Consider the following 16,912-nt stretch of genomic DNA (forward strand, 5'->3'; position numbering starts at 1 on the left):
CAGCAGGTCAAATCCAGCATCAGACAGAACAGGGGCACCAGTAAACGATGTGGCAGGAAATTTCTTACGTAATAGGTTATACCTGAAAAGAACAGGTCAGTGGTCAAAAGAAAGAAATGCCCGCTATCAAGAAAACCGAAAATATCACCAAAGATCCAGAAAGCCAGACCAGATCACCCAAAGCTGGAAAGCCTGGGAAAAATTTTAAGAATAAGAGCAACTTAATACTACGTTTATATTTGTACAACCACCGAATTCGACAAGAATAGGGAATTCTTACTGATGTTTGACAAAGTTGACCTTGACTCCAGGAAGCTTAGAGAAGCCAGGCCAAATTGTTTCATTGGGTGTCCCAAGGATTCTGAAAATCTATAATTAAAAAAAAAAGTAAAGCAACATTATAAGTTGTACACCCAGGATGCGAGACAAATCCAAATCGCAAAACCCAATCTCACAGATCATTTACCTTGTCAAGTTGATCCAACTCAGTTTTCCCATTGAACAATGGCGCCTTAGATAACAGTTCCGCCATGATACAACCCAGTGACCACATGTCAATGGCTGTTGAGTATTGTTTCACTCCCAAGAGAAGTTCAGGTGCTCTGGAAAATCAAATGCAGAGTCATTGTGTTTGTTCTGGAAGGAAGTAATTTTTGTTAAAAGATCAAGGAGGAGCAGTCATGAAAAGGAAAACAACAAATCTAAAATTTGAAATCATGAATTTGCTGAATGCACATGGTTCTCAATGACCCATGAAAAACAATGTCCTAGCATACTGCAAAGGGTTAAGATGCCCAAAGGCTATAACTGGTAGAAACATGGTAATTGATGATACGGCGAAAAGATTAAAATAGGAGAGAAAATATCACATCATATGTCAGCCTAAATACTGAATTTCAAGAACACAGAGAAGACAATCAGATATTATCCTATGCCAGCCTCGTTGTATAGTTGTACCAAAAGAACTACTCTGAATTTATATTGACAATACCCAATATGAGTAAAAAGTGCACTATAAGAGTTAAAAATAATCAGAAATATCGAAACAACAAATTCTTTTATAACCTTAAAAATAAGGTAGAAAAAGCAGGTTACCTGTACCAAAGAGTAACGACCAGATGAGTATATGGCTTCAGCGGGCTACCATACTGCCGAGCTAAACCAAAATCACAAATCTTCAACTCACCCTGGTTATTTAAAAGCAGATTGGATGTTTTTAGATCTCGATGAAGCACCCAGTTGTCATGAAGATGCTTGACACCCTCCAGAAGCTGGAGCATCAAACATTTTACTTCGCTTTGACTGAAAGGTTGTTTCATCGATTCCATCAATCCTTTAAGATCATGTTCCATGTATTCCATCACCATAAAAATGCTATCAAGACTACTACCTACAACAACCTCTTTAACATCAACAATCGATGGGTGATGAAAAGAAAGAAGAATGTTGATTTCCCTAAGAGAAGTCAATGGAAAACCTTCTCTCTCTTTTTCCATCTTCACCTTCTTCAAGGCCACAATTTCCCCTGTTTTCTTATCCCTTGCTCTATAAACAACGCCATAGGTACCTTCATCTATCTTATTTAATCTCTCGAACTCATCAACGCTTCTACAACCCTGGAGCATGTTTACACTTCTCTGTGGAATATCTGCAGGTTCTGGTGTATCAGGCTGAACATAGTCATCATCAGAATCTGTCTGAGTCTGGCTACCACTAGTGTTCCCCTTTCCGTGTTCCTCATCGATTTCCATATGATCACCCTTACTAGCATCCTCCTCAATAAAATCACCCCTGCTTCCTGGCAAAGAATGGAGCCCCCTTTCATCAGATTCTGATGATTTTGCCCTATAGCCTTCCCTCACGAACTCCCCTACCTCGGGTGTTAGAGACTTATTATGCAATCTCCCATGGAATGATTCTGTGGGAGGTGGTTTCCTCCTCCTTTTACTCACTTCCACTTTTTCCACTATTTCACCTTCATCAATTGGAGAACTGTTGTTAGCTGCCCATCTTGAGGATGAGATGTGCCTTGTTGGTACATTTTCCTCATCCTCAAGTTGTCCTGCAACTTCTTGTCTGGTTCCCTGTCCAGCATTTGATACTTGCTCCATCGTAGACAAAGAAGAAAACTCTGCCGGAGATGATGAAGCAGGCTGTGATGCAGGAGGAATCTCAACTTGTGAAGAATCTTGTTGAGATTTGTTATTATTTATGGGAGACAAATGAGAATCACCATCATGGATGACACTAGGTGACAAGGTGGACTTCTTAGTGAGTGGCGGTGGAGGAGGGAGAGAGGAGACTGCAGGGGATTTTTTGCTTCTACTCAAGTAACTTCTTTCCTGGTCATCTCTGTCCCACACTATGGGTGAAAACTTTCTCTTCTTTTCTACAGGGCTGCTAGCTCCATTCTCTACAATCTTTGCAACTCCATTATCTTTAACTTGTGATTCATACTCAATTACATCGTCAGACCCACTCTCACTGGAGAGCTCACCTGGTTCCTTGTCGACAGACCTAGCTGAAACCCCACAGCGCTTGGGGCCACAATCACCAGCACAATCACTACTACCAGAATTGCTCTTTGAAGATGACCGAGACCCAATTTCCACCATTTCTTTCTCCTTGATATCCCTCTGTCCAACCCTAGCCCTAATCCTACTTCTATCCCTATCCCCATGCCTTACCATACCAACCCGTCCCCATTCATTACCACGATCGCGCCTCCCACTCTGGTCATAATTCTGATTTGAGGAAGCACTTTGCCGCATTGGAAATCTTGAATCCGATTCTCGGTCCCTTAGTTCATGTTCAGGATATCCCACATGTCTCCCAGCCGCCATAAAGACACCGTCAGTGAAAAAGGGCCAAACTCAAAACCCTATTTCAGCGCACCCCCAAATCCGCTTCAAGCCCAAAATCTTCCGACCAGGTTACAATCAAACTCCAATCAGAATCATAGACGAAACAGACTAGAGACCACAAGTTAGAGATATCGAGCTATTGATCTTGACTAAAGGAGCAAAACACGTAGCTAAATTAGCAGGAAAGAACTAAAATTTCCACTCGCTTAAATACCAGCGGAGCTCTGATCTGAATCGCGAAACCCTAGAAATCGAAGACGAGACGATAACATAAGATACCATGAAACAGAACGCGACTATGCTACCCAGAGGTAGAAAGGCGGATTCGATCGGTAAAGTATGACAAAGTTCTTCGATTGAGGATGGAGGATCAATGGATAAGGCCTTACCGTGGAGGCAAACGCGACGAAGGAGAGAGAAGGCGTGTCTTGAGCGGCGTCTCTAGAGAGCGAAAGGAGCGTGGCTGCAAAACCAGTAATCGATTTTAGGTCTCTGGGATCTCGATATTTATTGTTTCCTCCTTAATTTTATTGATATTATTCAATAGACCCCACAAATATTTAGAAATACAGCGTAAGACCCCAAACATTTTATCGCACCACATAGAGAAAAATAGTAGTTGTTATGATGATGGTAACTATAATGTTTTTATTGTTTCCCCCTTAATTTTATTGATATTATTCAAGAGACCCCAAAAATATTTAGAACTATCGTGTAACCCCTAACGGTTTTAAAAACAACATTCGCACAACCATATATAGAAAATTAGTAGTTGTTGTTACGATGCGGGGTTGGCAATTATAGCGTGCATGAATATGGTAACTATAATGTTTTTGTAACTGTTTTTATCAGACAACGTCTCTCAATTATATACTCTGTTTGATCGAGAGGCTTTGGCTTCTGATCATACCAGATGCAATTTTCGGTTTGGTTTACTCTCTGTATATAGCTGGTTTATTTTCTGTAAATTGCTGATTAGGATTCACACGTCTTTTGTATTTTTAGGTTTGTTATTGATTTGTTATTGCTGTTAGAGCTGTATAAATACGTGTAAAGGGTGAAGGGAATAATTGAATAAATCTTTTCAGAAAAACATTCTCTCTGTTTTTCGCAATATTCTCTCCTTGTTCATACAAGTTGTTATGGTATCAGAGACATAAATTTTTCTTCTTTTCTTCTACTCTTTCATCTTTTCATGGCGTCCGATTCTTCCACTTCTGAGACACCCATTCCTCTTCCTCCTGATCCTTCTTCCCCTCAGCATTCTCTTGATCCCTATGCCAATCCCCTATATCTCCATGCTGCTGATTCCTCCAGCATATCTCTCGTCACTGATAAGCTTGTTGATGAATCGAACTATAATTTCTGGGCTACCTCGATGGTTCAGATCCTCACTGCCAAGAACAAGTTCGGCTTCATCTATGGTACGATCCCTCAACCTGCTGAAATCCATACTGATTATGGTGCTTGGATCCGCTGCAATGCTATTGTTGGTACATGGATTAACAACTCTGTTTCTACCGATGTCAAAACTATGATCATGTACATTGAGAATGCTCACCTAAAATGGACAACTCTTGAGACCCAGTTTAAGCAGAAGAATGCCTCTAAAATCTTCCACATTGAGCAACAGATTGAATCCCTGCAACAAGGTTCTCTTGACTTGAATACGTTTTTTACAAAGCTAAATTCTCTCTGGGAAGAATTAAAAATGCATGATCCGATACCTGTTTGCATCTGTGGACATTGTACATGTGACTCGAAGGCGAGATTGATGGATTACTGTGACAAAAAGAATGTTGTCAGATTTCTGATGAAACTCACTGAGTTCTTTCATCCTGCCCGGCGTCAGATTTTAATGATTGATCCACTACCGTCTATTCGTAAGGTTTATGGGATGGTTGCCCAGGAAGAACACCAACGTATTGCTTTACCCTCTATTCCTGACTCTGTCGCTTTTCAAGCTTCTGCTAAATCTCGCTCTTTTTCTCCTAAACCCAGACCCTTTTGCACACACTGTGGCATTCAAGGTCATACTGTTTCCCGTTGTTATAAGATTCACGGGTATCCTCCTTCTACTCGCCCTCCTCTTTCGAACAAACCAGACATTCTACCTCGACCTCGTTTTGCTTATCCTGAAAATACCCAGAATACAGTTAATATGGTGGGTTCTGATTCTGATATTTCGGCCTCGTCTCAGTTGATTCCCGCTGATAAGTCTGCTCAGTCTACTCTAGAACAAGCTTAGGCGCTTTTTGATCAGTTTCAGACTCAGCTCAAAGTGTTAAGCAGTTCTGCACCAGATTCGAATGTTTCAGCCTCATCCTCCCACATCGCATCAGGTAACCCTTTTTCTTCTCATCTTGTTCTATCCTCCTTTTCATTACCTTTACGTCATGTAAACACTGCCTGGATTCTTGACACGGGAGCTAGTAGCCATATATGCTGTGATATCCGTTTATTTTCTAAAATATGTCATATTCCCTCTACTCTCATCACATTACCAAATGGATCCACTCTCTCAGTTACTCAATCTGGCACGGTAATTCTTTCTCCTACACTGATGCTTTCCTCTGTTTTATTTGTACCATCCTTTCATTTCAATCTTCTGAGTATCAGTGCTCTCACACGAAACACATGTTTTACCGTTTCCTTTTCTCGTCATTCCTGTGTTATTCAGGACCCTATTCGGGCCTTGATGATTGGGAGGGGTAGGCAGCATCACAACCTATACTTTCTCGAGCTACAGGGGCTTTCTTCCTTTCCTTCTTCTTCAGACCTTCCCACTGCTCTCTGTACTGCGCTGTCTGCTTCTGCCTCAATTGATCTATGGCACACTCGTCTGGGTCATCCCTCTTCCTTTCGTGTTCATGCTCTTGGTTCCTCATCTCAGCTTCAATTCATTCCTGCGTCAGTCTCCGCTCCACACTGTTCCATATGTCCAATGGCGAAACAGAGGAAACAACCCTTTCCGGTTTCAGGGAAACTTTCTCAGGAACCATTTTCTCTGGTTCACATTGACATTTGGGGCCCCTTTCACGTTTGCTCTGTAGATGGATTTCGTTACTTTTTCACTATAGTAGATGACTGTACTCGAGTTACTTGGATCTATCTACTAAGGAATAAGAATGATGTCCTTTCACTTTTTCCAGCTTTTATTACCCATGTCTCTAAACAATATGGCAAATCTGTGAAATCTTTCAGATCAGATAATGCCAATGAACTCTCTTTTTCTTCTCTCGTTTCCAAACTTGGTCTAATTCATTATAGATCTTGTCCCTACACACCTCAGCAAAACTCCATTGTTGAGAGAAAACACCAACACATCCTTAATGTAGCTCGGTCCCTTTTGTTTCAGTCGAATCTACCTTTGGCTTATTGGACAGATTGTGTACAGACTGCGGTTTACTTAATAAATCGTATTCCTACACCAATTCTGCATAATAAGTCTCCTTTTGAGGTCTTGACAGCCACTAAACCTGATTATTCCTATCTCAGAGCCTTCGGCTGCCTCTGCTACGTCTCTAACACTGATAAAACTCGTCATAAATTTTCCCCCAGAGCAACCCCTCATGTCTTCATTGGGTATCCTCCTCATATCAAAGGTTACAAAGTTCTTAACCTTGATACCAATGTTGTTTCAGTTTCTCGGAATGTCATTTTTCAGGAGTTGGTCTTTCCTTTTTTGGACAAACCTGTAACTCAAGCTTCTTTGGATTTCTTCCCAGCAACGCCTGTCCATCATCATTATTATGACTCGACTCCTCCCTCTTCTTCTCCTGTTTCTCTACCTTCCTCTTCTTCCCCTGCACATGACCTGGTCTCAGATTCTACTGAGTCTTCTCCTGTGCATTCTTCTTCAATGGATCCTTCTTTACCCGTTTCAGGAAATATTCAGAAATCACAGCGTGTTTCCAAAGCTCCAAGTTATTTGACAGAATATCATTGTTACCACCTTATTCACGATACCCCACCCTCAACCCCATCCTCCTTTTCTTATCCCATTTCTTCATATCTCTCATACTCCAAACTTAACTACCCTCTGAAACATTTTTCTCTCTCCATTCTCTCTCAAACCGAACCTAAATCCTATAAACAGGCTGCAACATTTGATGAATGGCGAACTGCTATGCAACTTGAGCTAAATGCTCTGATTCGGACAAATACCTGGGATATTGTTCCTCTTCCTTCTGGCAAGGTCCCCATTGGATGCAAATGGGTATACAAGGTCAAATACAATGCTGATGGCAGCATTGATAAGCACAAGGCGCGTCTGGTAGCGAAAGGTTATTCGCAGCAGGAAGGCATCGACTATCTAGACACGTTTAGTCCTGTGGCGAAGTTATCTACAGTCCGGATTATACTTGCTCTTGCTGCTGGCTACAACTGGTCTTTACACCAGATGGATGTATCAAATGCTTTCTTAAATGGAGATTTGTTTGAGGACTCTATATGAAGTTACCACCAGGATATTCTGACATCAAGGGGGAGAGAGTTGCAGATAACTCTGTTTGTCGTTTAAGAAAATCGATTTACGGGCTTAAACAAGCCTCTAGGCAGTGGAATATTAAACTGTCTCAAGTCCTGATTTCGGGTGGATTTTCTCAGTCGCAGGCTGATAATTCCCTCTTCTTTCGACATCATGGATCTGGGTTTGTGGCGGTTCTTGTCTATGTGGATGATTTATTGATTGCTGGGAATAATGATGCCATGATTACAGAGGTCAAGACGTATCTCTGTTCGCAATTTTTACTAAAGGACCTGGGTTCCCTTCGTTATTTTCTGGGTTTGGAAATTGCTCGGTCTGCCAAGGGAATTCACATTTGTCAACGCAAATATGCTCTGGAGTTACTTGAGGAGTTTGGTATGTTGGGATGTAAACCACGTACGTCTCCAATGGATACTAAAGAGAAGCTTCAAGCTGCCTCAGGGGAACCCTTACCCAATCCGACATTATATCGGAAACTCATTGGCAAACTCATTTATTTATCCGTTACTCGCCCTGATATTTCCTATACGGTTCAGAAACTCAGTCAATTCATGTCTGATCCTAGGACTGATCATCTGAATGCTGCCTTCAGACTCCTTCGTTATATTAAGCTCGCCCCTGCTCAGGGCCTTTTGTATCGATCAGACAACAAGATTCGACTGAGTGGTTTTACAGATGCGGACTGGGCTGCTTGCGCTGACACACGACGTTCCATTACAGGTTTCTGTACTTTTTTGGGTAATTCACTGATAACCTGGAAATCTAAGAAGCAGAAAACAGTCTCGCGTAGTAGTGCGGAGTCGGAATACAGGGCAATGGCACAGGCTACATCAGAGCTCGTTTGGGTTTCAGGTTTGCTTCGCGAACTCAAGATTCATTTCTCAGAACCTGTTACTCTATTCTGTGACAGCAAGTCAGCCATTCACATTGCAAATAACCCTGTTTACCATGAGAGAACTAAGCACATAGAAATTGACTGCCATTTTGTCCGAGAACATCTCAAATCGGGTTTTCTGAAACCTATGCACGTAAACTCTCGGAGCCAAATTGCAGATATCTTCACCAAGCCTTTGGCAGGGGATCACTTTCGGGCTTTATTGGACAAGATGGGGATCTTCAACCTTCATTCCTCATCTTGAGGGGGAGTATCAGACAACGTCTCTCAAGTATATACTCTGTTTGATCGAGAGGCTTTGGCTTCTGATCATACCAGATGCAATTTTCGGTTTGGTTTACTCTCTGTATATAGCTGGTTTATTTTCTGTAAATTGCTAATTAGGATTCACACGTCTTTTGTATTTTTAGGTTTGATATTGATTTGTTATTGCTGTTAGAGCTGTATAAATACGTGTAAAGGGTGAAGGGAATAATTGAAGAAATCTTTTCAGAAAAATATTCTCTCTGTTTTTCGCAATATTCTCTCCTTGTTCATACAAGTTGTTAGTTTTCGCAATAGTGTTTGATGTCGGTCCATTGCGTGATATATACATATAAGAACAATTTAGATCGATTTCGTCTAGAAATTCATGATACCAACGTATAAATCAGATTTATGATTCACATTATTGAACGGTATCGGGTTTATTGTCTGGAAACGATCAAAATAGTTCAAAGAAAGAGCTTAATTCATATTATTTCCGGAAAAAAATTGAAGTTCTTTTACCAAAAAAAAAATTGAAGTTCTAAACAATTTTTGTGTGTTAACAATATTTTGAAACAATAGAAATCGAAATATAAATTCAAGACCGTTTAACAAAAAGAAAAGAAATATAAATTCAAGATTTTAGAAAATATATTTCTAAAGTAGAGTAAAATCTCTATTAATTTAATTAATATTTTCGATAATCATCATATGATATAATGATAACATCATTTATGCGAAGAGTAACATGAAGATGAAGATGTTAGAATATTTTATAAATATTCGCAATTAATGTGATTCAATATTGTATTTAAATCATGGATTTTGTAACGTTAGCTATTAATAAGACATAAATGTGATCATTTATGAAATATGCCTAAAATCGTGATTCCGGTAAAGTTTAGGAGCTAATGTGCAGATACCGTTGTGTTATTTCCATTTCTTTTATGGGCGGAATTGGAAATAATAAGAAGTTTATTTTCTATAAATTAAGAGTATGGTCCCTAGGTCACACACCAGTTTTCAGAATTCTTACAGTCCATATTGTGAGAATTTTTTTCTGCTCGTGTGTTGATCTAAAAGATCACAATTCTCGATTACTGTTCAGACGCTACCGGATTCATTATTGAAATGGATTCAGGTAAGACTTTATTCTATTTCATTCTTACATGCTACATGTTAGATTCAGGATGTATTTTCTGTGTATTTAGAAACACGGTATTGTTAAAATTAACAATTGGTATCAGAGCCTAACATGTATGCTCGTATGAATGATATTTTTTTTTATCGAATTGTTTGCAGATTTTTATTGGTTAATATTAATAATCTGTAACATGTATACTGTTTAATTTAATAATGCACGATTATATATATTTATTATATATATATATATATACATTGACAATTCGCTACATGTTTAATATATGTATGCTTGTGCGTGAAATTCAGTTTGGTATATATGCATACTGTATATATATTGGTTTGTGTATCATGTTTTGTCTTGAAGTGATTGTCGCGATCATATACAGTGTCCGGGTCATCTCTACAGAAATAAAAAAAATAAATAAATATTCGAACAGTAATATTCATTTTATTTTGAATATTTGTTTTTTAGGCTAAATCAGCAGATTTGGAAATATGTCAATTTGTTTCAATTTTTTTTTTTTAAAAAAAAGAAAAAACGGAAATTTAACTTTTGATTATGGGCATAAATCTAGAATTAAATATATAATCTTGATATTTATGTTCTAGAGAATTCAGTTTCAAATGAGATTTGGAAACATATTCGTTTTGATTTAATTTCATTAAATGAGATTATATATCGAATATATTAGTTTCCGTTATATTTTTCGTTACAGATTTTATTTGATAAAGGATTTGGGCTTGGCCCATTAATTTTCTTTATTGCATATATATATATATATATATATATATATATATATATATTTAAATAAGAGAATATGTTTTGAATATCCAACATAAAAGTTTTCGTACATTTTGATATAATTGGGCTTGATCCATTAGTTTTTTTTCTTTAATTATTATATATGTATATAAATAAAGGAATTGGGCTTGAGCCCGTTACTTTAAAAGGATTATATATGTATATGATAGAAATTGGGTTTGGAGGCCTATTACGGACATAGGGTTTGACAGCCCATTATGGTTGCAAGTGCGCGTGAACGTGTGCGGCGAATGTCCCACCAAAGACATTTGAGCAAAATTTGGTCGTGACAAATCAGGAGGAATAATGACAAACTATTCGATTAATATTCTATTCGATTAATTTGAGACATCACCTTGCCAAAGTAAGCTCTGATATCACAAACTAATCCATTCGGAGAATATTATAAAGAATATTTTTTATGTATAAATTTCATGCGGAAAACTTACCGGTCTAAAGGAAGAAAATTTTTTTGGCAGAAATTTATTACATATATTAAGTAATAAATCAGAATATCATAAAAGATTACATATGATTATTGAATCGACCCAAAGGAAGGTTCAATAGATTATATGAGATATTCATGATTTGATTACTATGTCGAATATGCCACTTACAAGTTGATTTTTGATCCAAAGATAGAACATCAATGTTGTATGGTGTATCGTATGTGTTGTCATTATTTGCATGAAAGACTGATTTTTTTTTCTCTTTCTTTTCATTCAGCTATTGCTATCGCAACAAACATTTCAGCTTCGCTGAATTCGGTCCCGATGCTTATGGGAAAAAAATTTAAGGCATGGAAAGAGAACCTCATGATAGTCTCGGTTGTATAGATCTGGATTTGGCCATGCGTGTTAATGCTCCCATTGATCTTACACCGGAACCGATAATCAGAAAAAGGAACGTGAACGTTGGGAGCGTTCCAATCGCATGTGCCTTATGATCATGAAGCGTACAATTCCAGAGGTTTTCCGAGGTTCCATCTATGATGATGAGAACTCGAGTAAGTTCATGAAAGCAGTAGCGGCTCGTTTTGAAAGAAATGAGAAGCAGGAAACAAGCTCGCTTTTGATGAAACTTATTTCCAAAAGGTATAAGGGAAATGGGAACATTCGGGAAACATCATGGAGATGTCTGATCTTGCTTCACAGCTCAAGCACTCAAGATAGATTTGTCTGATGACTTACTAGTGCACTTGATATTGCTGTCTCTTCCTGTACAGTATGGATCCTTTAGGACCATATACAACTGTCAACAAGCCAAATGGTCTCCTAACGAGCTCATTTTGCATTGTGTGTAAGAAGAAGAGCGATTGAAGTTTGAAAAACCTGAAAGTGTTCACCTTGCGGTCTCTAGAAAGGATAAAAATAAGAAACGTCCTCAGAAAAAGGAAAGTGATGATGGTCATGTTAAGAAGATGCAAAAAAAGCAGGATAAGAGTGGTGCGTGCTTCTTTTGTAAGAAGATGGGACACATGAAGAAGGATTGCACTGGCTATCATGGCTAGCTTGCAAAGAAAGGTAAACTTCTTACTTTGGTTTGTTCTGAAGTTAATTTAACTTCTGTACCACGATACACTTGGTGGATAGATTCGGGTGCTGCTACTCACATAAGTGTAATCAATGCAGGGTTGCCTAAGCCATCGGAAACCAAGTGATGCTGAAAGATTCATCTATGTTGGCGACGGGAATCAAGTTGAAGTGGAGGCTATCTGCATTTTTAGATTATTATTGAGTTCTGGTTTTTATTTGGATTTGGATGAGACATTTGTTGTACCGTCATTTAGACGGAATTTGGTTTCTATTTCTACATTGGAAAAATTCGGTTATTCTTGTTCCTTTGGAAATGGTTTATTTCGTCTTTTCCGTGATTCAAATTTACTTGGTACCAGTACTCTCTCAGTAATGATAATCTATATGTGCTTGATACAATCACTTCATATCATGAAACCTTGCATGTTAAAACCCATGGTACAAAGAGAAAATTAGATGACAAGATTTCTGCAAATTTATGGCATAAGCGATTAGGTCACATATCCAAACAAAGGATAGAACGCTTAGTTGTAGATGAAATTCTTGACATACCCGACTTAACATATTTTCAAGTTTGTGTTGAATGCATCAAGGGAAAACAAACAAATCAAAGACGGTTAGGTGCAAAAAGAAATAGTGATGTCTTAGAACTAATACATACAGATATTTGTGGACCATTTCCTACGGCATCATGGAATGGTCAACAATATTTCATTTTGTTCATAGACGATTACTCAAGATACGGATACTTGTACCTAATAAATGAGAAGTCCCAAGTTTTGGACATGTTCAAATCCTATAAAGTTGAAGTTGAGAATCAACTAGGCAAAAGGATTAAAGCAGTAAGATCCGATCGTGGTGGCGAATACTATGGTCGCTATGATGGATCTGGTGAACAACGTCGGGGTCCTTTTGCAAGATTCCTTGATGAATGTGGAATAGTACCTCAGTATACCATGCCTAGAACTCCAAGTATGAACGGTGTATCTGAACGTCGGAACAGGACTCTTAAAGATATGGTAAGGAGTATGATAAGTCACTCTACCTTATCAGAGTCATTATGGGGAGAAACGATTAAAACCGTTGCATATATCCTCAACAGAGTTCCTACAAAAGCAACTAAAAAGACCCCTTATGAGCTTTGGACGGGTAAGAAACCAATTCTAAAGCATTTACATGTATGGGGTTGCACAGCAGAAGCAAGACCTTACAAGCCATTAGAAAAGAAAATAGACCCGCGTATAATAAGTTGTTATTTCGTTGGGTATTCAGAAACATCCAGGAGGTACAAGTTTTATGATCCCAAAAACAGATCGATATTCGAAACTGGAACAACCCATTTCTTTGAGGATGTTGAGTTTGGGAATAGAAATAAGGTACGAGAAGTTGCATTTGAGGAAGAATATGTCCATCTTCCCATAATAATTGGTCATGATATAACACATCTAGATCAATCAGACAACATGCAACTCCTCGCACTGATTCAAGAGGTTATTCCGGATGAACAATCTCAACAACCTCAAGAACAGTTGCCATCAAGAAGGTCAACTAGAGTAAGGAGAAGTGCGATTCCAGACGATTATGTCGTATATCTCTAAGAGCATGTAGAAAATGTTGGATTATTAGAAAATGATCCAATAAATTTTCGTCAGGCTATGCAAAGTCCAAACTCTCAAAATTGGCTTGAAGCCATGAATGAAGAGTATAAATCCATGCAAGACAACAATGCCTGGGAACTTGTTCCATTACTTGAAGGCATCAAACCCGTAGGTTGCAAATGGATGTTTAAAACCAAACGGGATTCTAAAGGAAATGTGGATACGTATAAAGCTCGTCTTGTAGCAAAATGATTTACACAGAAAGAAGGAGTTGACTATAAAGAGATTTTCTCTCCGGTATCTTCGAAAGACTCGTTCAGAACAATAATGACACTTGTAGCTCATTATGTTTTAGAGTTACACCAGATGGATGTAAAGACAGCGTTTCTTAATGGAGACATTAATGAAACAATCTATATGGCACAACCAGAAAACTTTGTGATCGACGATTCAAAAGAAATGGTTTGTAAATTAAAGAAATCCATCTACGGGCTTAAACAAGCATCCTGCCAATGGTATTACAAATTTCGACAGATTATTTGTTCATACGGTTTTGAAACAAATGTTGTAGAAGAATGTGTATACCATAAGTTCAGTGGGAGTAAGTTCGTCTTATTAATATTGTATGTCAATGACATACTAATTGCCTCTAATGATATAGAGATGTTAAATGGGACTAAGGCTTTCATGTCAAAGAACTTTGAAGTGAAAGATTTGGGAAACACCGCTTTTGTATTAGGAATTCAAATACATCGAGATAGAACTCGGGGTATACTTGGATTGTCTCAAAAGGACTATATCGAAATAATATTAATAAGGTTTGGGATGAAAAGCTGTAAAGAAGGGAACACATCCATTGCTAAAAGAGACAAATTTTGTCTTGCACAATGCCCAAGAAATGAATTTGAGCAAAAACAGATGTAAGAGATTCCTTATGCATCGGTTGTAGGAAGTCTCATGTATGCTCAAGTGTGTACGCGTCCGGATATTGCGTATGCAGTTGGGATGTTGGGAAGGTATCTACATAACCCAAGAATGGATCATTGGAAAGCAGCCAAACGGGTTTTAAGATACTTACAGAAAACCAAACATCACATGTTAATTTATAGAAAATCAGAAATTTTAGAGATCATTGGTTATACAGATTCTGATTTTGTTGGATGCCAAGACAGTCGTCGATCCACGTCTGGTTATGTTTTTCTGTTAGCTGGTGGAGCTATATCGTGGAAAAGTGTTAAACAAACACTCACGGCAGCTTCAACCATGGAAGCAGGATTTATAGCATGTTATGAGGCATCCAATCATGGAGTTTGGTTGCGAAATTTTGTCACAGGGCTGCGAATTGTGAACAAAATAGAAAGACCACTTATGATATACTGTGACAATAAGTCAGCGGTTATGTACTCCAATAACAACAGGAGTTCTTCTAAGTCAAAGCATATTGACATAAAATTCCTGGTTGTTAAAGAAATGATACAGAGTAGTCAGATAAGTCTTGAACACATTGGCACGACTTCCATGATAGCGGATCCGTTTACTAAAGGTTTACCACCCTCGGTCCTTATTGAGCATGTTGCTCATATGGGTGTACTATCATTCGATAATGTATAGTTTAAGTGGGAATTATGTGTTGGAAGTGACTAAAAGTAAAGTTTTCTGCAGAAAATAAAGTTTAAAAGTTTTAATTACTACTCTGAAATGTTAAGATCTCCATAAGGTTAAAGAGGACCAGTTGAAAATAGACATGTATAGATCACTTATCGTATAATTTTCATGTTGCATACCTAAGCTTTGATCTATGTCATTGGATTTGTTAATATATGTGATCTTAGAAGGCTTAGTCGTGCAAAATATGACAAAAGCCGCTAAGGTCCTATATTATACGTTTAATGGACTAGATTGATGAAATTACAAAATAATAGCATGTTGTTGAGCTCTCTAAAGATAATCCAAAATCATATATATTGAATCAAATGGGAGATTGTTAGAATATTTTATAAATATTCGCAATTAATATGATTCAATATTGGATTTAAATCATGGATTTTGTAACGTTAGCTATTAATAAGGCATAAATGTGATCATTTATGAAATATGCCTAAAATCGTGATTTCGGTAAAGTTTAGGAGCTAATGTGCATATACCGTTGTGTTATTTCCATTTCTTTTATGGGCGGAATTGGAAATAATAAGAAGTTTATTTTCTATAAATTAAGGGTATGGTCCCTAGGTCACACACCAGTTTTCAGAATTCTTACAGCCCATATTGTGAGAATTTTTTTCTGCTCGTGTGTTGATCTAGAAGATCACAATTTCCGATTACTGTTCAGACGCTACCGGATTCATTGCTGAAATGGATTCAGGTAAGACTCTATTCTATTTCATTCTTACATGCTACATGTCAGATTCATGATGTATTTTCTATGTATTTAGAAATACGGTATTGTTAAAATTAACAGAAGATCTCTCACACAAACACTTTATAGGGTTTTTTCTGCGTATTTTCTTGTTTTGTATATTATCATATTTATAGGTACTGAAATTTAATTTCAAATGGTTTAACAAGAACTACATATTTTCTTTTTTTTTTTGGTAAAGAACTACATATTTTCTTTTAAAAAAGTTATTGAACATTCGGCTTAAATTATATCATCCACAACTACATATAAAAAAATGACATTTCAAATAAATGATGTATTTTCATGTAATGTTCATGTCTTATATTTTTTCAATTTGAAATAATCTAAGAAAAGAGAGATTATAGAGTGTGTGCTTTACAAGTAGAAACCTGAACTGATTATGGAACAAGAAATCCAATATAAAATAAAAATAATAAAAATAAAAAGGGCTTCTTCATAATTAGGCAAAGATCAATAGTAACACCGGTAGTAAACTAGCAATTATTACGTGTGAAGTGTGATGCAGTAAAAAGGCAAATGCCACCTGAGAGCCTCTCCCTCTCCCTCTACCAAAACATGATAAAATAACTTACTAAGCTAAGAATGTGTTTATTGCAGGTCAAATTTAAACTCGAGACAATCCAAACATATTTCGACCCGGTTCGATTCGAATCCGGGTCGAATTTTAGGTTTGATTATATAAACCGAAAAAATTGGACCAACCCAAATTGGAATTCAAAACGTTCGGATCCGACGCGACCCGAACCCACCGATACCTATATATATTATTATGTTCCAATTTTCCTCACAATATTCGATGAACTTCTTGAAATGGGCCATCTCATCTCCAATGGGCCAACGAACAATCAATTCACAAACGGTGGCAGTAACGTAAATAAGTCAGAAACGGGGCCTCTTTCGTCAATAAACTGATCCTCATCT

General features: G+C 37.6%; 2 protein-coding genes across 7 annotated transcripts in view; one reads left to right on the forward strand and one right to left on the reverse strand.

The window, feature by feature from the left end:
• LOC104807892 (cyclin-dependent kinase G-2) overlaps positions 1–3,330 on the reverse strand; it is a 5,748-nt gene extending 2,418 nt beyond the window's left edge. For 4 of the 6 annotated variants that reach the window (XM_019201905.1, XM_019201903.1, XM_019201904.1 and 1 more), the window contains exons 1-4: positions 1,096–2,843; positions 467–602; positions 281–369; positions 6–82 (exon numbers count right to left, since the gene is read on the reverse strand). In XM_019201905.1, the coding sequence (XP_019057450.1) occupies positions 6–82; positions 281–369; positions 467–602; positions 1,096–2,843 (2,050 nt within the window). Of the gene's footprint in view, positions 1–5; positions 83–169; positions 193–280; positions 370–466; positions 603–1,095; positions 3,109–3,253 lie in introns of those variants that run through there. The other 2 variants (XM_010533331.1, XM_010533325.1) reach the window with 2 other exon arrangements.
• A 729-nt stretch (positions 3,331–4,059) lies between these two features.
• Positions 4,060–5,112, forward strand: LOC104807901. Its single transcript, XM_010533342.1, has one exon. It carries the CDS (start codon positions 4,060–4,062, stop codon positions 5,110–5,112), a length of 1,053 nt encoding a protein of 350 aa, XP_010531644.1.
• The last annotated feature ends 11,800 nt before the right edge of the window (positions 5,113–16,912 follow it).

The sequence above is a fragment of the Tarenaya hassleriana genome, unplaced genomic scaffold, assembly GCF_000463585.1.
Source record: "Tarenaya hassleriana unplaced genomic scaffold, ASM46358v1 Cleome130, whole genome shotgun sequence".
NCBI lineage: Eukaryota > Viridiplantae > Streptophyta > Magnoliopsida > Brassicales > Cleomaceae > Tarenaya > Tarenaya hassleriana.

Excerpts from the sequence above, each read along its gene's own strand:
- LOC104807901 (XM_010533342.1), top strand. The coding sequence starts at position 4,060 with ATGGCGTCCGATTCTTCCACTTCTGAGACACCCATTCCTCTTCCTCCT.